General features: G+C 37.4%; 1 protein-coding gene across 1 annotated transcript in view; it reads left to right on the forward strand.

The window, feature by feature from the left end:
• The window catches only part of LOC115176124 (uncharacterized), a 145,424-nt gene that overhangs the window by 127,127 nt on the left and 632 nt on the right, over positions 1–17,665 (forward strand). Inside the window, exons 35-74 of the mRNA XM_029735957.1 lie at positions 3,573–3,721; positions 3,899–4,029; positions 4,122–4,183; positions 4,337–4,437; positions 4,613–4,700; positions 5,278–5,426; positions 5,604–5,734; positions 5,827–5,888; positions 6,037–6,137; positions 6,313–6,400; positions 6,978–7,126; positions 7,304–7,434; positions 7,527–7,588; positions 7,737–7,837; positions 8,013–8,100; positions 8,678–8,826; positions 9,004–9,134; positions 9,227–9,288; positions 9,437–9,537; positions 9,713–9,800; positions 10,405–10,553; positions 10,731–10,861; positions 10,954–11,015; positions 11,164–11,264; positions 11,440–11,527; positions 12,132–12,280; positions 12,458–12,588; positions 12,681–12,742; positions 12,891–12,991; positions 13,167–13,254; positions 13,859–14,007; positions 14,185–14,315; positions 14,408–14,469; positions 14,618–14,718; positions 14,894–14,981; positions 16,380–16,528; positions 16,721–16,851; positions 16,944–17,005; positions 17,159–17,259; positions 17,434–17,612. Of these exons, the coding sequence (XP_029591817.1) occupies positions 3,573–3,721; positions 3,899–4,029; positions 4,122–4,183; positions 4,337–4,437; positions 4,613–4,700; positions 5,278–5,426; positions 5,604–5,734; positions 5,827–5,888; positions 6,037–6,137; positions 6,313–6,400; positions 6,978–7,126; positions 7,304–7,434; positions 7,527–7,588; positions 7,737–7,837; positions 8,013–8,100; positions 8,678–8,826; positions 9,004–9,134; positions 9,227–9,288; positions 9,437–9,537; positions 9,713–9,800; positions 10,405–10,553; positions 10,731–10,861; positions 10,954–11,015; positions 11,164–11,264; positions 11,440–11,527; positions 12,132–12,280; positions 12,458–12,588; positions 12,681–12,742; positions 12,891–12,991; positions 13,167–13,254; positions 13,859–14,007; positions 14,185–14,315; positions 14,408–14,469; positions 14,618–14,718; positions 14,894–14,981; positions 16,380–16,528; positions 16,721–16,851; positions 16,944–17,005; positions 17,159–17,259; positions 17,434–17,612 (4,339 nt within the window). The remainder of the gene's footprint in view (positions 1–3,572; positions 3,722–3,898; positions 4,030–4,121; positions 4,184–4,336; positions 4,438–4,612; positions 4,701–5,277; positions 5,427–5,603; positions 5,735–5,826; positions 5,889–6,036; positions 6,138–6,312; positions 6,401–6,977; positions 7,127–7,303; positions 7,435–7,526; positions 7,589–7,736; positions 7,838–8,012; positions 8,101–8,677; positions 8,827–9,003; positions 9,135–9,226; positions 9,289–9,436; positions 9,538–9,712; positions 9,801–10,404; positions 10,554–10,730; positions 10,862–10,953; positions 11,016–11,163; positions 11,265–11,439; positions 11,528–12,131; positions 12,281–12,457; positions 12,589–12,680; positions 12,743–12,890; positions 12,992–13,166; positions 13,255–13,858; positions 14,008–14,184; positions 14,316–14,407; positions 14,470–14,617; positions 14,719–14,893; positions 14,982–16,379; positions 16,529–16,720; positions 16,852–16,943; positions 17,006–17,158; positions 17,260–17,433; positions 17,613–17,665) is intronic.

Raw genomic sequence — 17,665 nt, forward strand, 5'->3', positions numbered from 1 at the left:
CAAGCACAGCAGCTGTCTCTACGACAACCACTGCAGCTCTTACTACAACAACTGCAGCTTCAACAACCACTACAAATCCAGAACCTACTACGACAGAACCTACTCGTACGACTGCAACATCTGCAGAACCTACCTCAACAACCACTTTAGCTCCTACAACAAACGTTGTTCTTACGACCGCAACAACTGCAGCACCTTCTACAACAACTACAACTTCAGCTCCTACGACAACCACACCAACAGCACCCACTACAACAACTGCAGTTCCTACAAGTGTAGCTCCAGCGACCACTACACCTGATGAACTTACTACAACAATCACAACTACAGCTCCTGCTACAACAACTGTAGCTTCTACGTCAACCACAGTAGCTGTCTCTACCCCAACCACTGCAGCTCTTACTACAACAACTGCTGCTCCAACGACCACTACAACTCCAGAACCTATTACGACAGAACCTACTCCTATGACTGCTACGACTGCAGAACCTACCACGACAGCAACGGCAGCTCCTACTACAACATCTGCTGTTCTTACGACAGCAACTACTGCAGCACCTTCTACAACAAGTACAACTTCAGCTCCTATGACAACCACAACAACAGCACCCACTACAACACCTGCAGTTCCTACAACTGTAGCTCCAGCGACCACTACACCTGATGTACTTACTACAACAATCATAACTACAGCTCCTGCTACAACAACTGTAGCTTCTATGTCAACCAAAGCAGCTGTCTCTATGCCAACCACTGCAGCTCTTACTACAACAACTGCTGCTCCAACAACCACTACAACGACAGAACCTGCTACGACAGAACCTACTCGTACGACTGCAATGACTGCGGAATCTACCTCAACAACCACTTTAGCACCTACAACAAACATTGTTGTTCTTACGACCGCAACAACTTCAGCACCTTCTACAACAACTACAACTTCAGCTCCTACGACAACCACACCAACAGCACCCACTACAACACCTGCAGTTCCTACAAGTATAGCTCCAGCTAATACTTCACCCGATTTACTTACTACAACAATCACAACTACAGCTCCTGCTACAACACCTGTAGCTTCTACATCAAGCACAGCAGCTGTCTCTACGACAACCACTGCAGCTCTTACTACAACAACTGCAGCTTCAACAACCACTACAAATCCAGAACCTACTGCGACAGAACCTACTCGTACGACTGCAACGACTGCAGAACCTACCAAAACAACCACTTTATCTCCTACAACAAATATTGTTGTTCTTACGACCGCAACAACTGCAGCACCTTCTACAACTACAACTTCAGCTCCTACAACAACCACAACAACAGCACCTACTACAACACCTGCAGTTCCTACAACTGTAGCTCCAGCGACCACTACACCTGATGTACTTACTTCAACAATCACAACTACAGCTCCTGCTAGAACAACTGTAGCTTCTACATCAACCACAGCAGCTGTCTCTACGATAACAACTGCAGCTCTAACAAAAACAACTGCTGCTCCAACGACCACTACATCTCCAGAACCTACTCCGACAGAACCTACTCCTACGACTGCTACGACTGCAGAACCTACCACGACAGCCACTGCAGCACCTTCTAAAATAACTACAACTTTAGCTCCTACGACAACCACAACAACTGCACCTTCTACAACACCTGCAGTTCCTACAACTGTAGCTCCCACGACCACTACACCTGCTTTACTTACTACACCGATCTCAACTTCAGCTCCTGCTATAACAACTGTAGCTTCTACGACAACCACAGCAGCTGCCTCTACGACAACCACTGCAGATCTAACTACAACAAGTGCTGCTGCTACGACGACTACAACTCCAGAATCTACTGCCACAGTACCCACTCATATGACTGCTATAACTGCAGAAATGACCAGATCAACAACTGCATTAGCTGCTACAACAACTGCAACTTCAGCTCCAACGACAGCCACAACAACAGCACCTACTACAGCACCTGCAGTTCCTACAACTGTAGCTCCTATGACCACTACACCTGCAGTACCTACTGCAATAATTATAACTACAGCTCCTGCTACAACAACTGTAGCTTCTATGTCAACCACAGCAGCTGCCCTTATGACAACCACTGCAGCTCCTTTGACAACTACAGCTCTTACGAAAACAACTGTAACTCATACGACAATTGTTGTTGGTCCTTCGACCACCACAACTGTAGCACCTATTTTGACAACTACAACTGAAGCTACAACAACAACCACAATTACAGCAGCTAGTACAACACCTGCAGTTCCTATAACAAGTGCCGCTTCTACAACAACTGCAGCTTCTACGACTTCTGCAGGTCCAACGTCAACTGCAGCTCTTACGACAACTACTGTAGGTCCTGCAACCAATACAACTGGAGTTCCTGCAACAACTGCAACCACAGCTCCTACTACAATAAATGTAGCTCGTACAACATCAACTGTAGCTCCTACGGCTTCTGCGATTGCAGAACATACTACAACAACTCTACCTCCTACGACAACACCTGTAGCTGCTACCACAATAACTCTAGATCTTTCAAACACTACAACAGCAGTAACTACAACAAAACCCACAACTACAGCTCTTACTACAATAAATGTTGCTCCTACGACAACCACAACACCAACCCCTACAACAACCAGTTCTGCTCTTACTACAACAACTGTGGGTTCAACAATCACTACACCTGCAGTACCTACCACAACATCGGTAGCTTCTATGCCCACTACAACAGCAGCACCTACAATGACAACTGTATCTCCTACAACAACAACTGTAGCTCTTATGACCAATACAAATGCTGCACCAACTACGACAACTGCCGCTCTTACTACAACAACAACTACAGCTTTTACTGGAACTACCACTGTCCCTACTACCACCAGCACCATAGAAGCTCCTACTACCACAACTATACTGGCAGCTCCTATATCCACCACAACTGAAGCTTCTACGACGACAACCAAAACTTCACCTGCAATAATGACAACTACAAATACATCTCCAACAATCGCAACTCCAGCTCTTAAAACCACCACCATAAATGTTGCTTCTATTACAACAATTAATACTGCAGGTCCTACAACCACCACCACAACTGGTAGTTCTCATCCTACAACAACGACTACAACTGCAGCACCTACAAGTACAACCACAATTGTACTTACTAACTCGGCATCCAGAACTGCAACTTATAACTCAACTTCTATGGCTTCAGTGACATCAACAACTAGGTATGCAAGATAATTTAGCATAATTAATTCATACAATTCAATTAACACTTTGTCAATCAAGGAACTTTTGCAACAATGAACCATGTAAATCCATGCTTGTGTTGTGAAATACTAATGTTTTCATAAAAGCATCCAAAATGTCAACCTTTCTTTAGAAAAGCACTTTGAGTACATCAATCGGTCAAAAGGCGCAATATAAATCCAATTCATTACTGTTAATGTGCTTGCTGAAGGCAAGACAACTAGATTTCTTACATACTTTTTCTAATTATTTTAACATTTATTTAGAAAATATAATTTTCCATGTATTATTATTTTCTCTTAGATTCGGCACAGTGGGGGTTTTTGTTAAACTGATATTCAAGGTCAAAACGCCAGTCCCCACTGAGGATGATGTCCTTGGTGCCGTCAAGAAGCAACTGTCTCCTCAATTCACGACCACTCAAACCACCTTCCAGAATGCAACTTATATCAGTGAGTCCAACAAATTAGGCTTCATGAAGACATTTATTTCCACTCTATAAAAACATTTCTTAATAAGTAAACATTCAACTGCTCCTGCAATCTAAATACTTCTTGAATGTTTTTTAATGTTGTTGAAACTCCTAAATTGTAGCAGTTCATTTTATCCATTTTTTTGTGTGCTCACAGAACTTACAGATACTTCATTTGCCATCGACCTTGGTTTCAAAATAACCAATGTAACCCAGGAGTCTCTAAGTAATAGACTCACACTCACCATTGAGACCGAAACCCAGATACAGGATTCAATTAACATACTAGTAAGATACTGTACTTCTATACATAAGATACATCCATGGTCATGTTCAGGTCATGATAGTAATTGACAACTTGATGTTTTGTCCCCTTTTAGCTCCATAATGTTCTCAGTGAACCAGACGGCAACCAGTTTCAATTTCCCAACGCCAACTTCAGGTAAGTACAACGTCATAACCTTGAACTAACCCATCTTTCTCAACTGCACTCTTTAGAATTTATGCAGATTTCATTTAGCTGCTGCTTGTACAGCTAAACAGGATGAAGGGAACATGTTTAACTCTCACACAAAACCCATTTTTACATCCACAGTGACGATGGCACTGAAATCACGGCAAACGTGACGTATGTATACAAAGAGGAAGATGTCAACCAGCCTAGTAGTTTTCTACAGGAAGTCTTAAAAGTCTCAGGTATGCTGCTTTTGTTACCATACGGTTGTCATTTCTATGTTTTTTTATGACAGTGAGTTATCAAACACCATGTAACGTGTATAATACTCAATCTGGAAAACACTTATATATCTATGTTATATGACATATTACAAGTTTATAATCCCTCTAAAATGTATTTTCATTTCTATTCTAGGTCTCCTGACCAACACTGTTGCCCCAACAACAACTATCAGCAACACACCACTTCCTACCCTTTTGGCTTCAGTGACATCAACAACTAGGTAAGCAAGATGATTTATTAGAATTATTTCATACAATTCAATTAACACTTTGTCAATCAAGGAACCTTTGCAACAATGAACCACGTTTATCCATGCTTGTGTCGTTAACTACTGATGTTTTTAATAAAAGCATCCAAAATGTCAACCTTTCTTTAGAAATGGTCTTTGAGTACATCAATCGGTCAAAAGGCGCAATATAAATCCAATCCATTATTATTAATGTGCTTGCTGAAGGCAAGACCACTAGATTTCTTACATACTTTTTCTAATTATTTTAACATTTTCTAAACGTTCTAAACTAAAACAATTTAAATTAGTATAAATTAGCATATAATATCACGCCAAAAATAATAGTGACTCTTGAACTGTTCAAGCTAGAGAGACCGAACCAACTTTCATATGTTCAGGCTATCCTATCCTATCCATCAATCAATCTTTCCATCTTCCTACTTTTTCCAATTATAACCAGTCACTACTATTACGCTTGCAGTGACTGTCACTAATATAACTTATTTTAGCAAGTACACACATTTTCTTTAGGAAATGTAATTTTCCATGTATTATTATTTTCTCTTAGATTCAGCACAGTGGGGGTTTTTGTTAAACTGATATTCAAGGTCAAATCACCAGTCCCCACTGAGGATGATGTCCTTACTGCCGTCAAGAAGCAACTGTCTCCTCAATTCACGACCACTCAAACCACCTTCCAGAATGCAACTTATATCAGTGAGTCCAACAAATTAGGCTTCATGAAGACATTTATTTCCACTCTATAAAAACATTTCTTAATAAGTAAACATTCAACTGCTCCTGCAATCTAAATACTTCTTGATTGTTTTTTAATGTTGTTGAAACTCCTAAATTGTAGCAGTTCATTTTATCAATTTTTTTGTGTGCTCACAGAACTTACAGATACTTCATTTGCCATCGTCCTTGGTTTCAAAATAACCAATGTAACCCAGGAGTCTCTAAGTAATAGACTCACACTCACCAATGAGACCGAAACCCAGATACAGGATTCAATTAACATACTAGTAAGATACTGTACTTCTATACATAAGATACATCCACGGTCATGTTCAGGTCATGATAGTAATTGACAACTTGATGTTTTGTCCCCTTTTAGCTCCATAAGGTTCTCAGTGAACCAGACGGCAAACAGTTTCAATTTCCCAACGCCAACTTCATGTAAGTACAACGTCATAACCTTGAACCAACCCATCTTTCTCAACTGCACTCTTTAGAATTTCTGCAGATTTCATTTAGCTTGGTACAGCTAAACAGGATGAAGGGAACATGTTTAACTCTCACACAAAACCCATTTTTACATCCACAGTGACGATGGCACTGAAATCACGGCAAACGTGACGTATGTATACAAAGAGGAAGATGTCAACCAGCCTAGTAGTTTTCTACAGGAAGTCTTAAAAGTCTCAGGTATGCTGCTTTTGTTACCATACGGTTGTCATTTCTATGTTTTTTTATGACAGTGAGTTATCAAACACCATGTAACGTGTATAATACTCAATCTGGAAAACACTTATATATCTATGTTATATGACATATTACAAGTTTATAATCCCTCTAAAATGTATTTTCATTTCTATTCTAGGTCTCCTGACCAACACTGTTGCCCCAACAACAACTATCAGCAACACACCACTTCCTACCCTTTTGGCTTCAGTGACATCAACAACTAGGTAAGCAAGATGATTTATTATAATTATTTCATACAATTCAATTAACACTTTGTCAATCAAGGAACCTTTGCAACAATGAACCACGTTTATCCATGCTTGTGTCGTTAACTACTGATGTTTTTAATAAAAGCATCCAAAATGTCAACCTTTCTTTAGAAATGGTCTTTGAGTACATCAATCGGTCAAAAGGCGCAATATAAATCCAATCCATTATTATTAATGTGCTTGCTGAAGGCAAGACCACTAGATTTCTTACATACTTTTTCTAATTATTTTAACATTTTCTAAACGTTCTAAACTAAAACAATTTAAATTAGTATAAATTAGCATATAATATCACGCCAAAAATAATAGTGACTCTTGAACTGTTCAAGCTAGAGAGACCGAACCAACTTTCATATGTTCAGGCTATCCTATCCTATCCATCAATCAATCTTTCCATCTACCTACTTTTTCCAATTATAACCAGTCACTACTATTACGCTTGCAGTGACTGTCACTAATATAACTTATTTTAGCAAGTACACACATTTTCTTTAGGAAATGTAATTTTCCATGTATTATTATTTTCTCTTAGATTCAGCACAGTGGGGGTTTTTGTTAAACTGATATTCAAGGTCAAATCACCAGTCCCCACTGAGGATGATGTCCTTACTGCCGTCAAAAAGCAACTGTCTCCTCAATTCACGACCACTCAAACCACCTTCCAGAATGCAACTTATATCAGTGAGTCCAACAAATTAGGCTTCATGAAGACATTTATTTCCACTCTATAAAAACATTTCTTAATAAGTAAACATTCAACTGCTCCTGCAATCTAAATACTTCTTGATTGTTTTTTAATGTTGTTGAAACTCCTAAATTGTAGCAGTTCATTTTATCAATTTTTTTGTGTGCTCACAGAACTTACAGATACTTCATTTGCCATCGTCCTTGGTTTCAAAATAACCAATGTAACCCAGGAGTCTCTAAGTAATAGACTCACACTCACCAATGAGACCGAAACCCAGATACAGGATTCAATTAACATACTAGTAAGATACTGTACTTCTATACATAAGATACATCCACGGTCATGTTCAGGTCATGATAGTAATTGACAACTTGATGTTTTGTCCCCTTTTAGCTCCATAAGGTTCTCAGTGAACCAGACGGCAAACAGTTTCAATTTCCCAACGCCAACTTCATGTAAGTACAACGTCATAACCTTGAACCAACCCATCTTTCTCAACTGCACTCTTTAGAATTTCTGCAGATTTCATTTAGCTTGGTACAGCTAAACAGGATGAAGGGAACATGTTTAACTCTCACACAAAACCCATTTTTACATCCACAGTGACGATGGCACTGAAATCACGGCAAACGTGACGTATGTATACAAAGAGGAAGATGTCAACCAGCCTAGTAGTTTTCTACAGGAAGTCTTAAAAGTCTCAGGTATGCTGCTTTTGTTACCATACGGTTGTCATTTCTATGTTTTTTTATGACAGTGAGTTATCAAACACCATGTAACGTGTATAATACTCAATCTGGAAAACACTTATATATCTATGTTATATGACATATTACAAGTTTATAATCCCTCTAAAATGTATTTTCATTTCTATTCTAGGTCTCCTGACCAACACTGTTGCCCCAACAACAACTATCAGCAACACACCACTTCCTACCCTTTTGGCTTCAGTGACATCAACAACTAGGTAAGCAAGATGATTTATTAGAATTATTTCATACAATTCAATTAACACTTTGTCAATCAAGGAACCTTTGCAACAATGAACCACGTTTATCCATGCTTGTGTCGTTAACTACTGATGTTTTTAATAAAAGCATCCAAAATGTCAACCTTTCTTTAGAAATGGTCTTTGAGTACATCAATCGGTCAAAAGGCGCAATATAAATCCAATCCATTATTATTAATGTGCTTGCTGAAGGCAAGACCACTAGATTTCTTACATACTTTTTCTAATTATTTTAACATTTTCTAAACGTTCTAAACTAAAACAATTTAAATTAGTATAAATTAGCATATAATATCACGCCAAAAATAATAGTGACTCTTGAACTGTTCAAGCTAGAGAGACCGAACCAACTTTCATATGTTCAGGCTATCCTATCCTATCCATCAATCAATCTTTCCATCTTCCTACTTTTTCCAATTATAACCAGTCACTACTATTACGCTTGCAGTGACTGTCACTAATATAACTTATTTTAGCAAGTACACACATTTTCTTTAGGAAATGTAATTTTCCATGTATTATTATTTTCTCTTAGATTCAGCACAGTGGGGGTTTTTGTTAAACTGATATTCAAGGTCAAATCACCAGTCCCCACTGAGGATGATGTCCTTACTGCCGTCAAAAAGCAACTGTCTCCTCAATTCACGACCACTCAAACCACCTTCCAGAATGCAACTTATATCAGTGAGTCCAACAAATTAGGCTTCATGAAGACATTTATTTCCACTCTATAAAAACATTTCTTAATAAGTAAACATTCAACTGCTCCTGCAATCTAAATACTTCTTGATTGTTTTTTAATGTTGTTGAAACTCCTAAATTGTAGCAGTTCATTTTATCAATTTTTTTGTGTGCTCACAGAACTTACAGATACTTCATTTGCCATCGTCCTTGGTTTCAAAATAACCAATGTAACCCAGGAGTCTCTAAGTAATAGACTCACACTCACCAATGAGACCGAAACCCAGATACAGGATTCAATTAACATACTAGTAAGATACTGTACTTCTATACATAAGATACATCCACGGTCATGTTCAGGTCATGATAGTAATTGACAACTTGATGTTTTGTCCCCTTTTAGCTCCATAAGGTTCTCAGTGAACCAGACGGCAAACAGTTTCAATTTCCCAACGCCAACTTCATGTAAGTACAACGTCATAACCTTGAACCAACCCATCTTTCTCAACTGCACTCTTTAGAATTTCTGCAGATTTCATTTAGCTTGGTACAGCTAAACAGGATGAAGGGAACATGTTTAACTCTCACACAAAACCCATTTTTACATCCACAGTGACGATGGCACTGAAATCACGGCAAACGTGACGTATGTATACAAAGAGGAAGATGTCAACCAGCCTAGTAGTTTTCTACAGGAAGTCTTAAAAGTCTCAGGTATGCTGCTTTTGTTACCATACGGTTGTCATTTCTATGTTTTTTTATGACAGTGAGTTATCAAACACCATGTAACGTGTATAATACTCAATCTGGAAAACACTTATATATCTATGTTATATGACATATTACAAGTTTATAATCCCTCTAAAATGTATTTTCATTTCTATTCTAGGTCTCCTGACCAACACTGTTGCCCCAACAACAACTATCAGCAACACACCACTTCCTACCCTTTTGGCTTCAGTGACATCAACAACTAGGTAAGCAAGATGATTTATTATAATTATTTCATACAATTCAATTAACACTTTGTCAATCAAGGAACCTTTGCAACAATGAACCACGTTTATCCATGCTTGTGTCGTTAACTACTGATGTTTTTAATAAAAGCATCCAAAATGTCAACCTTTCTTTAGAAATGGTCTTTGAGTACATCAATCGGTCAAAAGGCGCAATATAAATCCAATCCATTATTATTAATGTGCTTGCTGAAGGCAAGACCACTAGATTTCTTACATACTTTTTCTAATTATTTTAACATTTTCTAAACGTTCTAAACTAAAACAATTTAAATTAGTATAAATTAGCATATAATATCACGCCAAAAATAATAGTGACTCTTGAACTGTTCAAGCTAGAGAGACCGAACCAACTTTCATATGTTCAGGCTATCCTATCCTATCCATCAATCAATCTTTCCATCTTCCTACTTTTTCCAATTATAACCAGTCACTACTATTACGCTTGCAGTGACTGTCACTAATATAACTTATTTTACAACCATGAATACTTTAAGACAAGCTAGCAAGTACACACATTTTCTTTAGGAAATGTAATTTTCCATGTATTATTATTTTCTCTTAGATTCAGCACAGTGGGGGTTTTTGTTAAACTGATATTCAAGGTCAAATCACCAGTCCCCACTGAGGATGATGTCCTTACTGCCGTCAAGAAGCAACTGTCTCCTCAATTCACGACCACTCAAGCCACCTTCCAGAATGCAACTTATATCAGTGAGTCCAACAAATTAGGCTTCATGAAGACATTTATTTCCACTCTATAAAAACATTTCTTAATAAGTAAACATTCAACTGCTCCTGCAATCTAAATACTTCTTGATTGTTTTTTAATGTTGTTGAAACTCCTAAATTGTAGCAGTTCATTTTATCAATTTTTTTGTGTGCTCACAGAACTTACAGATACTTCATTTGCCATCGTCCTTGGTTTCAAAATAACCAATGTAACCCAGGAGTCTCTAAGTAATAGACTCACACTCACCAATGAGACCGAAACCCAGATACAGGATTCAATTAACATACTAGTAAGATACTGTACTTCTATACATAAGATACATCCACGGTCATGTTCAGGTCATGATAGTAATTGACAACTTGATGTTTTGTCCCCTTTTAGCTCCATAAGGTTCTCAGTGAACCAGACGGCAAACAGTTTCAATTTCCCAACGCCAACTTCATGTAAGTACAACGTCATAACCTTGAACCAACCCATCTTTCTCAACTGCACTCTTTAGAATTTCTGCAGATTTCATTTAGCTTGGTACAGCTAAACAGGATGAAGGGAACATGTTTAACTCTCACACAAAACCCATTTTTACATCCACAGTGACGATGGCACTGAAATCACGGCAAACGTGACGTATGTATACAAAGAGGAAGATGTCAACCAGCCTAGTAGTTTTCTACAGGAAGTCTTAAAAGTCTCAGGTATGCTGCTTTTGTTACCATACGGTTGTCATTTCTATGTTTTTTTATGACAGTGAGTTATCAAACACCATGTAACGTGTATAATACTCAATCTGGAAAACACTTATATATCTATGTTATATGACATATTACAAGTTTATAATCCCTCTAAAATGTATTTTCATTTCTATTCTAGGTCTCCTGACCAACACTGTTGCCCCAACAACAACTATCAGCAACACACCACTTCCTACCCTTTTGGCTTCAGTGACATCAACAACTAGGTAAGCAAGATGATTTATTATAATTATTTCATACAATTCAATTAACACTTTGTCAATCAAGGAACCTTTGCAACAATGAACCACGTTTATCCATGCTTGTGTCGTTAACTACTGATGTTTTTAATAAAAGCATCCAAAATGTCAACCTTTCTTTAGAAATGGTCTTTGAGTACATCAATCGGTCAAAAGGCGCAATATAAATCCAATCCATTATTATTAATGTGCTTGCTGAAGGCAAGACCACTAGATTTCTTACATACTTTTTCTAATTATTTTAACATTTTCTAAACGTTCTAAACTAAAACAATTTAAATTAGTATAAATTAGCATATAATATCACGCCAAAAATAATAGTGACTCTTGAACTGTTCAAGCTAGAGAGACCGAACCAACTTTCATATGTTCAGGCTATCCTATCCTATCCATCAATCAATCTTTCCATCTTCCTACTTTTTCCAATTATAACCAGTCACTACTATTACGCTTGCAGTGACTGTCACTAATATAACTTATTTTACAACCATGAATACTTTAAGACAAGCTAGCAAGTACACACATTTTCTTTAGGAAATGTAATTTTCCATGTATTATTATTTTCTCTTAGATTCAGCACAGTGGGGGTTTTTGTTAAACTGATATTCAAGGTCAAATCACCAGTCCCCACTGAGGATGATGTCCTTACTGCCGTCAAGAAGCAACTGTCTCCTCAATTCACGACCACTCAAACCACCTTCCAGAATGCAACTTATATCAGTGAGTCCAACAAATTAGGCTTCATGAAGACATTTATTTCCACTCTATAAAAACATTTCTTAATAAGTAAACATTCAACTGCTCCTGCAATCTAAATACTTCTTGATTGTTTTTTAATGTTGTTGAAACTCCTAAATTGTAGCAGTTCATTTTATCAATTTTTTTGTGTGCTCACAGAACTTACAGATACTTCATTTGCCATCGTCCTTGGTTTCAAAATAACCAATGTAACCCAGGAGTCTCTAAGTAATAGACTCACACTCACCAATGAGACCGAAACCCAGATACAGGATTCAATTAACATACTAGTAAGATACTGTACTTCTATACATAAGATACATCCATGGTCATGTTCAGGTCATGATAGTAATTGACAACTTGATGTTTTGTCCCCTTTTAGCTCCATAAGGTTCTCAGTGAACCAGACGGCAAACAGTTTCAATTTCCCAACGCCAACTTCATGTAAGTACAACGTCATAACCTTGAACCAACCCATCTTTCTCAACTGCACTCTTTAGAATTTCTGCAGATTTCATTTAGCTTGGTACAGCTAAACAGGATGAAGGGAACATGTTTAACTCTCACACAAAACCCATTTTTACATCCACAGTGACGATGGCACTGAAATCACGGCAAACGTGACGTATGTATACAAAGAGGAAGATGTCAACCAGCCTAGTAGTTTTCTACAGGAAGTCTTAAAAGTCTCAGGTATGCTGCTTTTGTTACCATACGGTTGTCATTTCTATGTTTTTTTATGACAGTGAGTTTTCAAACACCATGTAACGTGTATAATACTCAATCTGGAAAACACTTATATATCTATGTTATATGACATATTACAAGTTTATAATCCCTCTAAAATGTATTTTCATTTCTATTCTAGGTCTCCTGACCAACACTGTTGCCCCAACAACAACTATCAGCAACACACCACTTCCTACCCTTTTGGCTTCAGTGATATCAACAACTAGGTAAGCAAGATGATTTATTATAATTATTTCATACAATTCAATTAACACTTTGTCAATCAAGGAACCTTTGCAACAATGAACCACGTTTATCCATGCTTGTGTCGTTAACTACTGATGTTTTTAATAAAAGCATCCAAAATGTCAACCTTTCTTTAGAAATGGTCTTTGAGTACATCAATCGGTCAAAAGGCGCAATATAAATCCAATCCATTATTATTAATGTGCTTGCTGAAGGCAAGACCACTAGATTTCTTACATACTTTTTCTAATTATTTTAACATTTTCTAAACGTTCTAAACTAAAACAATTTAAATTAGTATAAATTAGCATATAATATCACGCCAAAAATAATAGTGACTCTTGAACTGTTCAAGCTAGAGAGACCGAACCAACTTTCATATGTTCAGGCTATCCTATCCTATCCATCAATCAATCTTTCCATCTACCTACTTTTTCCAATTATAACCAGTCACTACCATTACTACTGCAGTGACTGCCAATACTATGACTTATTTTACAACCATGAATACTTTAAGACAAGCTAGCAAGTACACACATTTTCTTTAGGAAATGTAATTTTCCATGTATTATTATTTTCTCTTAGATTCGGCACAGTGGGGGTTTTTGTTAAACTGATATTCAAGGTCAAATCACCAGTCCCCACTGAGGATGATGTCCTTACTGCCGTCAAGAAGCAACTGTCTCCTCAATTCACGACCACTCAAACCACCTTCCAGAATGCAACTTATATCAGTGAGTCCAACAAATTAGGCTTCATGAAGACATTTATTTCCACTCTATAAAAACATTTCTTAATAAGTAAACATTCAACTGCTCCTGCAATCTAAATACTTCTTGATTGTTTTTTAATGTTGTTGAAACTCCTAAATTGTAGCAGTTCATTTTATCAATTTTTTTGTGTGCTCACAGAACTTACAGATACTTCATTTGCCATCGTCCTTGGTTTCAAAATAACCAATGTAACCCAGGAGTCTCTAAGTAATAGACTCACACTCACCAATGAGACCGAAACCCAGATACAGGATTCAATTAACATACTAGTAAGATACTGTACTTCTATACATAAGATACATTCATGTTCATGTTCAGGTCATGATAGTAATTGACAACTTGATGTTTTGTCCCCTTTTAGCTCCATAATGTTCTCAGTGAACCAGACGGCAACCAGTTTCAATTTCCCAACGCCAACTTCATGTAAGTACAACGTCATAACCTTGAACCAACCCATCTTTCTCAACTGCACTCTTTAGAATTTCTGCAGATTTCATTTAGCTTGGTACAGCTAAACAGGATGAAGGGAACATGTTTAACTCTCACACAAAACCCATTTTTACATCCACAGTGACGATGGCACTGAAATCACGGCAAACGTGACGTATGTATACAAAGAGGAAGATGTCAACCAGCCTAGTAGTTTTCTACAGGAAGTCTTAAAAGTCTCAGGTATGCTGCTTTTGTTACCATACGGTTGTCATTTCTATGTTTTTTTATGACAGTGAGTTATCAAACGCCATGTAACGTGTATAATACTCAATCTGGAAAACACTTATATATCTATGTTATGTGACATATTACAAGTTTATAATCCCTCTAAAATGTATTTTCATTTCTATTCTAGGTCTCCTGACCACCACTGTTGCCCCAACAACAACTACCAGCAACACACCACTTCCTACCCTTTTGGCTTCAGTGACATCAACAACTAGGTAAGCAAGATGATTTATTATAATTATTTCATACAATTCAATTAACACTTTGTCAATCAAGGAACCTTTGCAACAATGAACCATGTATATCCATGCTTGTGTCTTAACTACTGATGCTTTAATAAAAGCATCCAAAATGTCAACGTTTCTTTTGAAAAGCTCTTTGAGTACATCAATCGGTCAAAAGGCGCAATATAAATCCATTCCATTAATATTAATGTGCTTGCTGAAGGCAAGACCACTAGATTTCTTACATACTTCTTCTAATTATTAGATGTATTTAGCCCTCTCTAGCACTTAACCACTTTAAGCTATACACATGGAACTAACTTTCAAATGTGCAGATGTCCCCAACTTAAATAGCTTGAGAAAATATTTTAGATAGCATTTATACTTTTTGTACTACAACAAAAAACAACTAAAGTAACACCTCACAGCACAACAACTCTCCCCTGTGTCATACTTGTGTGTATGTGTACTGACATGTATGTGTAACTGAAATATGCACTCACGCACACACACACACACACACACACACACACACACACACACACACACACACACACACACACACACACACACACACACACACACACAGACACACTACATGTTAATTTCTTTACATTTATATACATTTTAAAGTATTTTGTCTGTAATGTCTTTTTCTCTATATGTCGGAACCCAGTAAGACTAGCTGTCGCCATCGGCATCGACTAATGGGGATCCTATTTAGTCAAATCAAATAATATTTCAAATCAGCTCCCAATGCATTTCAATGGCAATAAAATGGACGAAGACTTAGATGGAGAAAATTTGGCCACGCTACTCCTCCTTAACCGTTTAAGCTATTAACAGCAATCCAACGTTTATGTGTTCAGATTGACCCATTTTAGATTGCTTGTCAAAAGCTTCAAGTTCTCAAAAACTTTTATAGATTGTAACATTTCAATTTGCATAAATTGGCATAACACTTCATGGGTTCAATGCCAACCATGAGAACACAGTAGTAAACATTTCAAATGCTGCTGCTCATTAACCATTTCAGCTGCAAACGTTTAAAACAGCTTTAACATTTTCAGAACTTTATAAACTATAACAATTTAAAATGAGCATAAATTAGCATACAATAACCCGTCAAAAATATTAGTTACTCTTGAACCGTTCAAGCTAGATAGACCAAACCAACTTTCATATGTTCAGCCTATCCTATCCTTATCCATCAATCAATCTTTCCACCTACCTACTTTTTCCAATTATAACCAGTCACTACCATTACTATTGCAGTGACTGCCAATACTATAACTTTTTGCACAACCATAAATACTTTAAGACAAGCTAGCAAGCACACACATTTTCTTTAGGAAATGTAATTTTCCATGTATTGTTATTTTCTCTTAGATTCGGTACAGTGGTGGTTTTTGTTAAACTGATATTCAAGCTCAAAACGCCAGTCCCCACTGAGGATGCTGTCCTTGGTGCCGTCAAGCAGCAACTGTCCCCTCGATTCAGGACCACTCAAACCACCTACCAGAATGCAACTTATATCAGTGAGTTCAACAAATTAGGCTTCATGAAGACATTTATCTCCACTCTATAAAATAATTTCTTAATAAGTAAACATCCAACTGCTCCTGCTATCTAAACACTTCTTGAATGTTTTTTAATGTTGTTGAAACTCCTAAATTGTAGCAGTTCATTTGATCTGTTGCTATAGTGACCATTTTTTTGTGTGCTCACAGAACTTACAGATACTTCATTTGCCATCGACCTTGGTTTCAAAATAACCAATGTAACCCTGGAGTCTCTAAGTAATAGACTCACATTCACCAATGAGACCTACGTCCAGATACAGGATTCAATTAACATACTAGTAAGATGCTGTACTTCTATACCTAAGATACATCCATGGTCATGTTCAGGTCATGATAGCAATTGACAACTTGATGTTTTGTCCCCTTTTAGCTCCATAACCTACTCAGTGAACCAGACGGCAAACAGTTTCAATTTCCCAACGCCAACTTCATGTAAGTACAACGTCATAACCTTGAACCAACCCATCTTTCTCAACTGCACTCTTTAGAATTTCTGCAGATTTCATTTAGCTGCTGCTTGTACAGCTAAGCTGGATGAATGGAACATGTTTAACTCTCACACAAAACCAATTTTTACGTCCACAGTGCTGTTGGCACTGAAATCAGGGCAAATGTGCTGTATGTATACAAAGAGGACGATGTCAACCAGCCTAGTAGTTTTCTACAGGAAGTCTTAAAAGTTTCAGGTATGCTGCTTTTGTTACCATACTGTTGACATTTCTATGTTTTTTATGACAGTGAGTTATCAAACACCATGTAACGTGTATAATACTCAATCTCGAAAACACTTATATATCTATGTTATATGACATATTACACGTTTATAATCCCTTCAAAATGTATTTTAATTCATTTTCTAGGTCTTCTGACCACCACTGTTGCCCCAACAACAACTACCAGCCCCACACCACTTCCTACCCTTTTGCTGACTACTCCTTTCAATACCACAAGTGTTGGAGGTTTTCCTGGCTGGGCTTTGGCCATTATCATTCCTTGTGGCATCGCTATCATTCTAATACCCCTGTGGATCCTGCTATGTGTACGTATAGGCTTTTATTCACATGTGTACTGTGAAAATAGCATACAAGGTTT

This window comes from Salmo trutta, chromosome 36 (genome assembly GCF_901001165.1).
Source record: "Salmo trutta chromosome 36, fSalTru1.1, whole genome shotgun sequence".
In the NCBI taxonomy this organism is placed as follows: Eukaryota; Metazoa; Chordata; class Actinopteri; order Salmoniformes; family Salmonidae; genus Salmo; species Salmo trutta.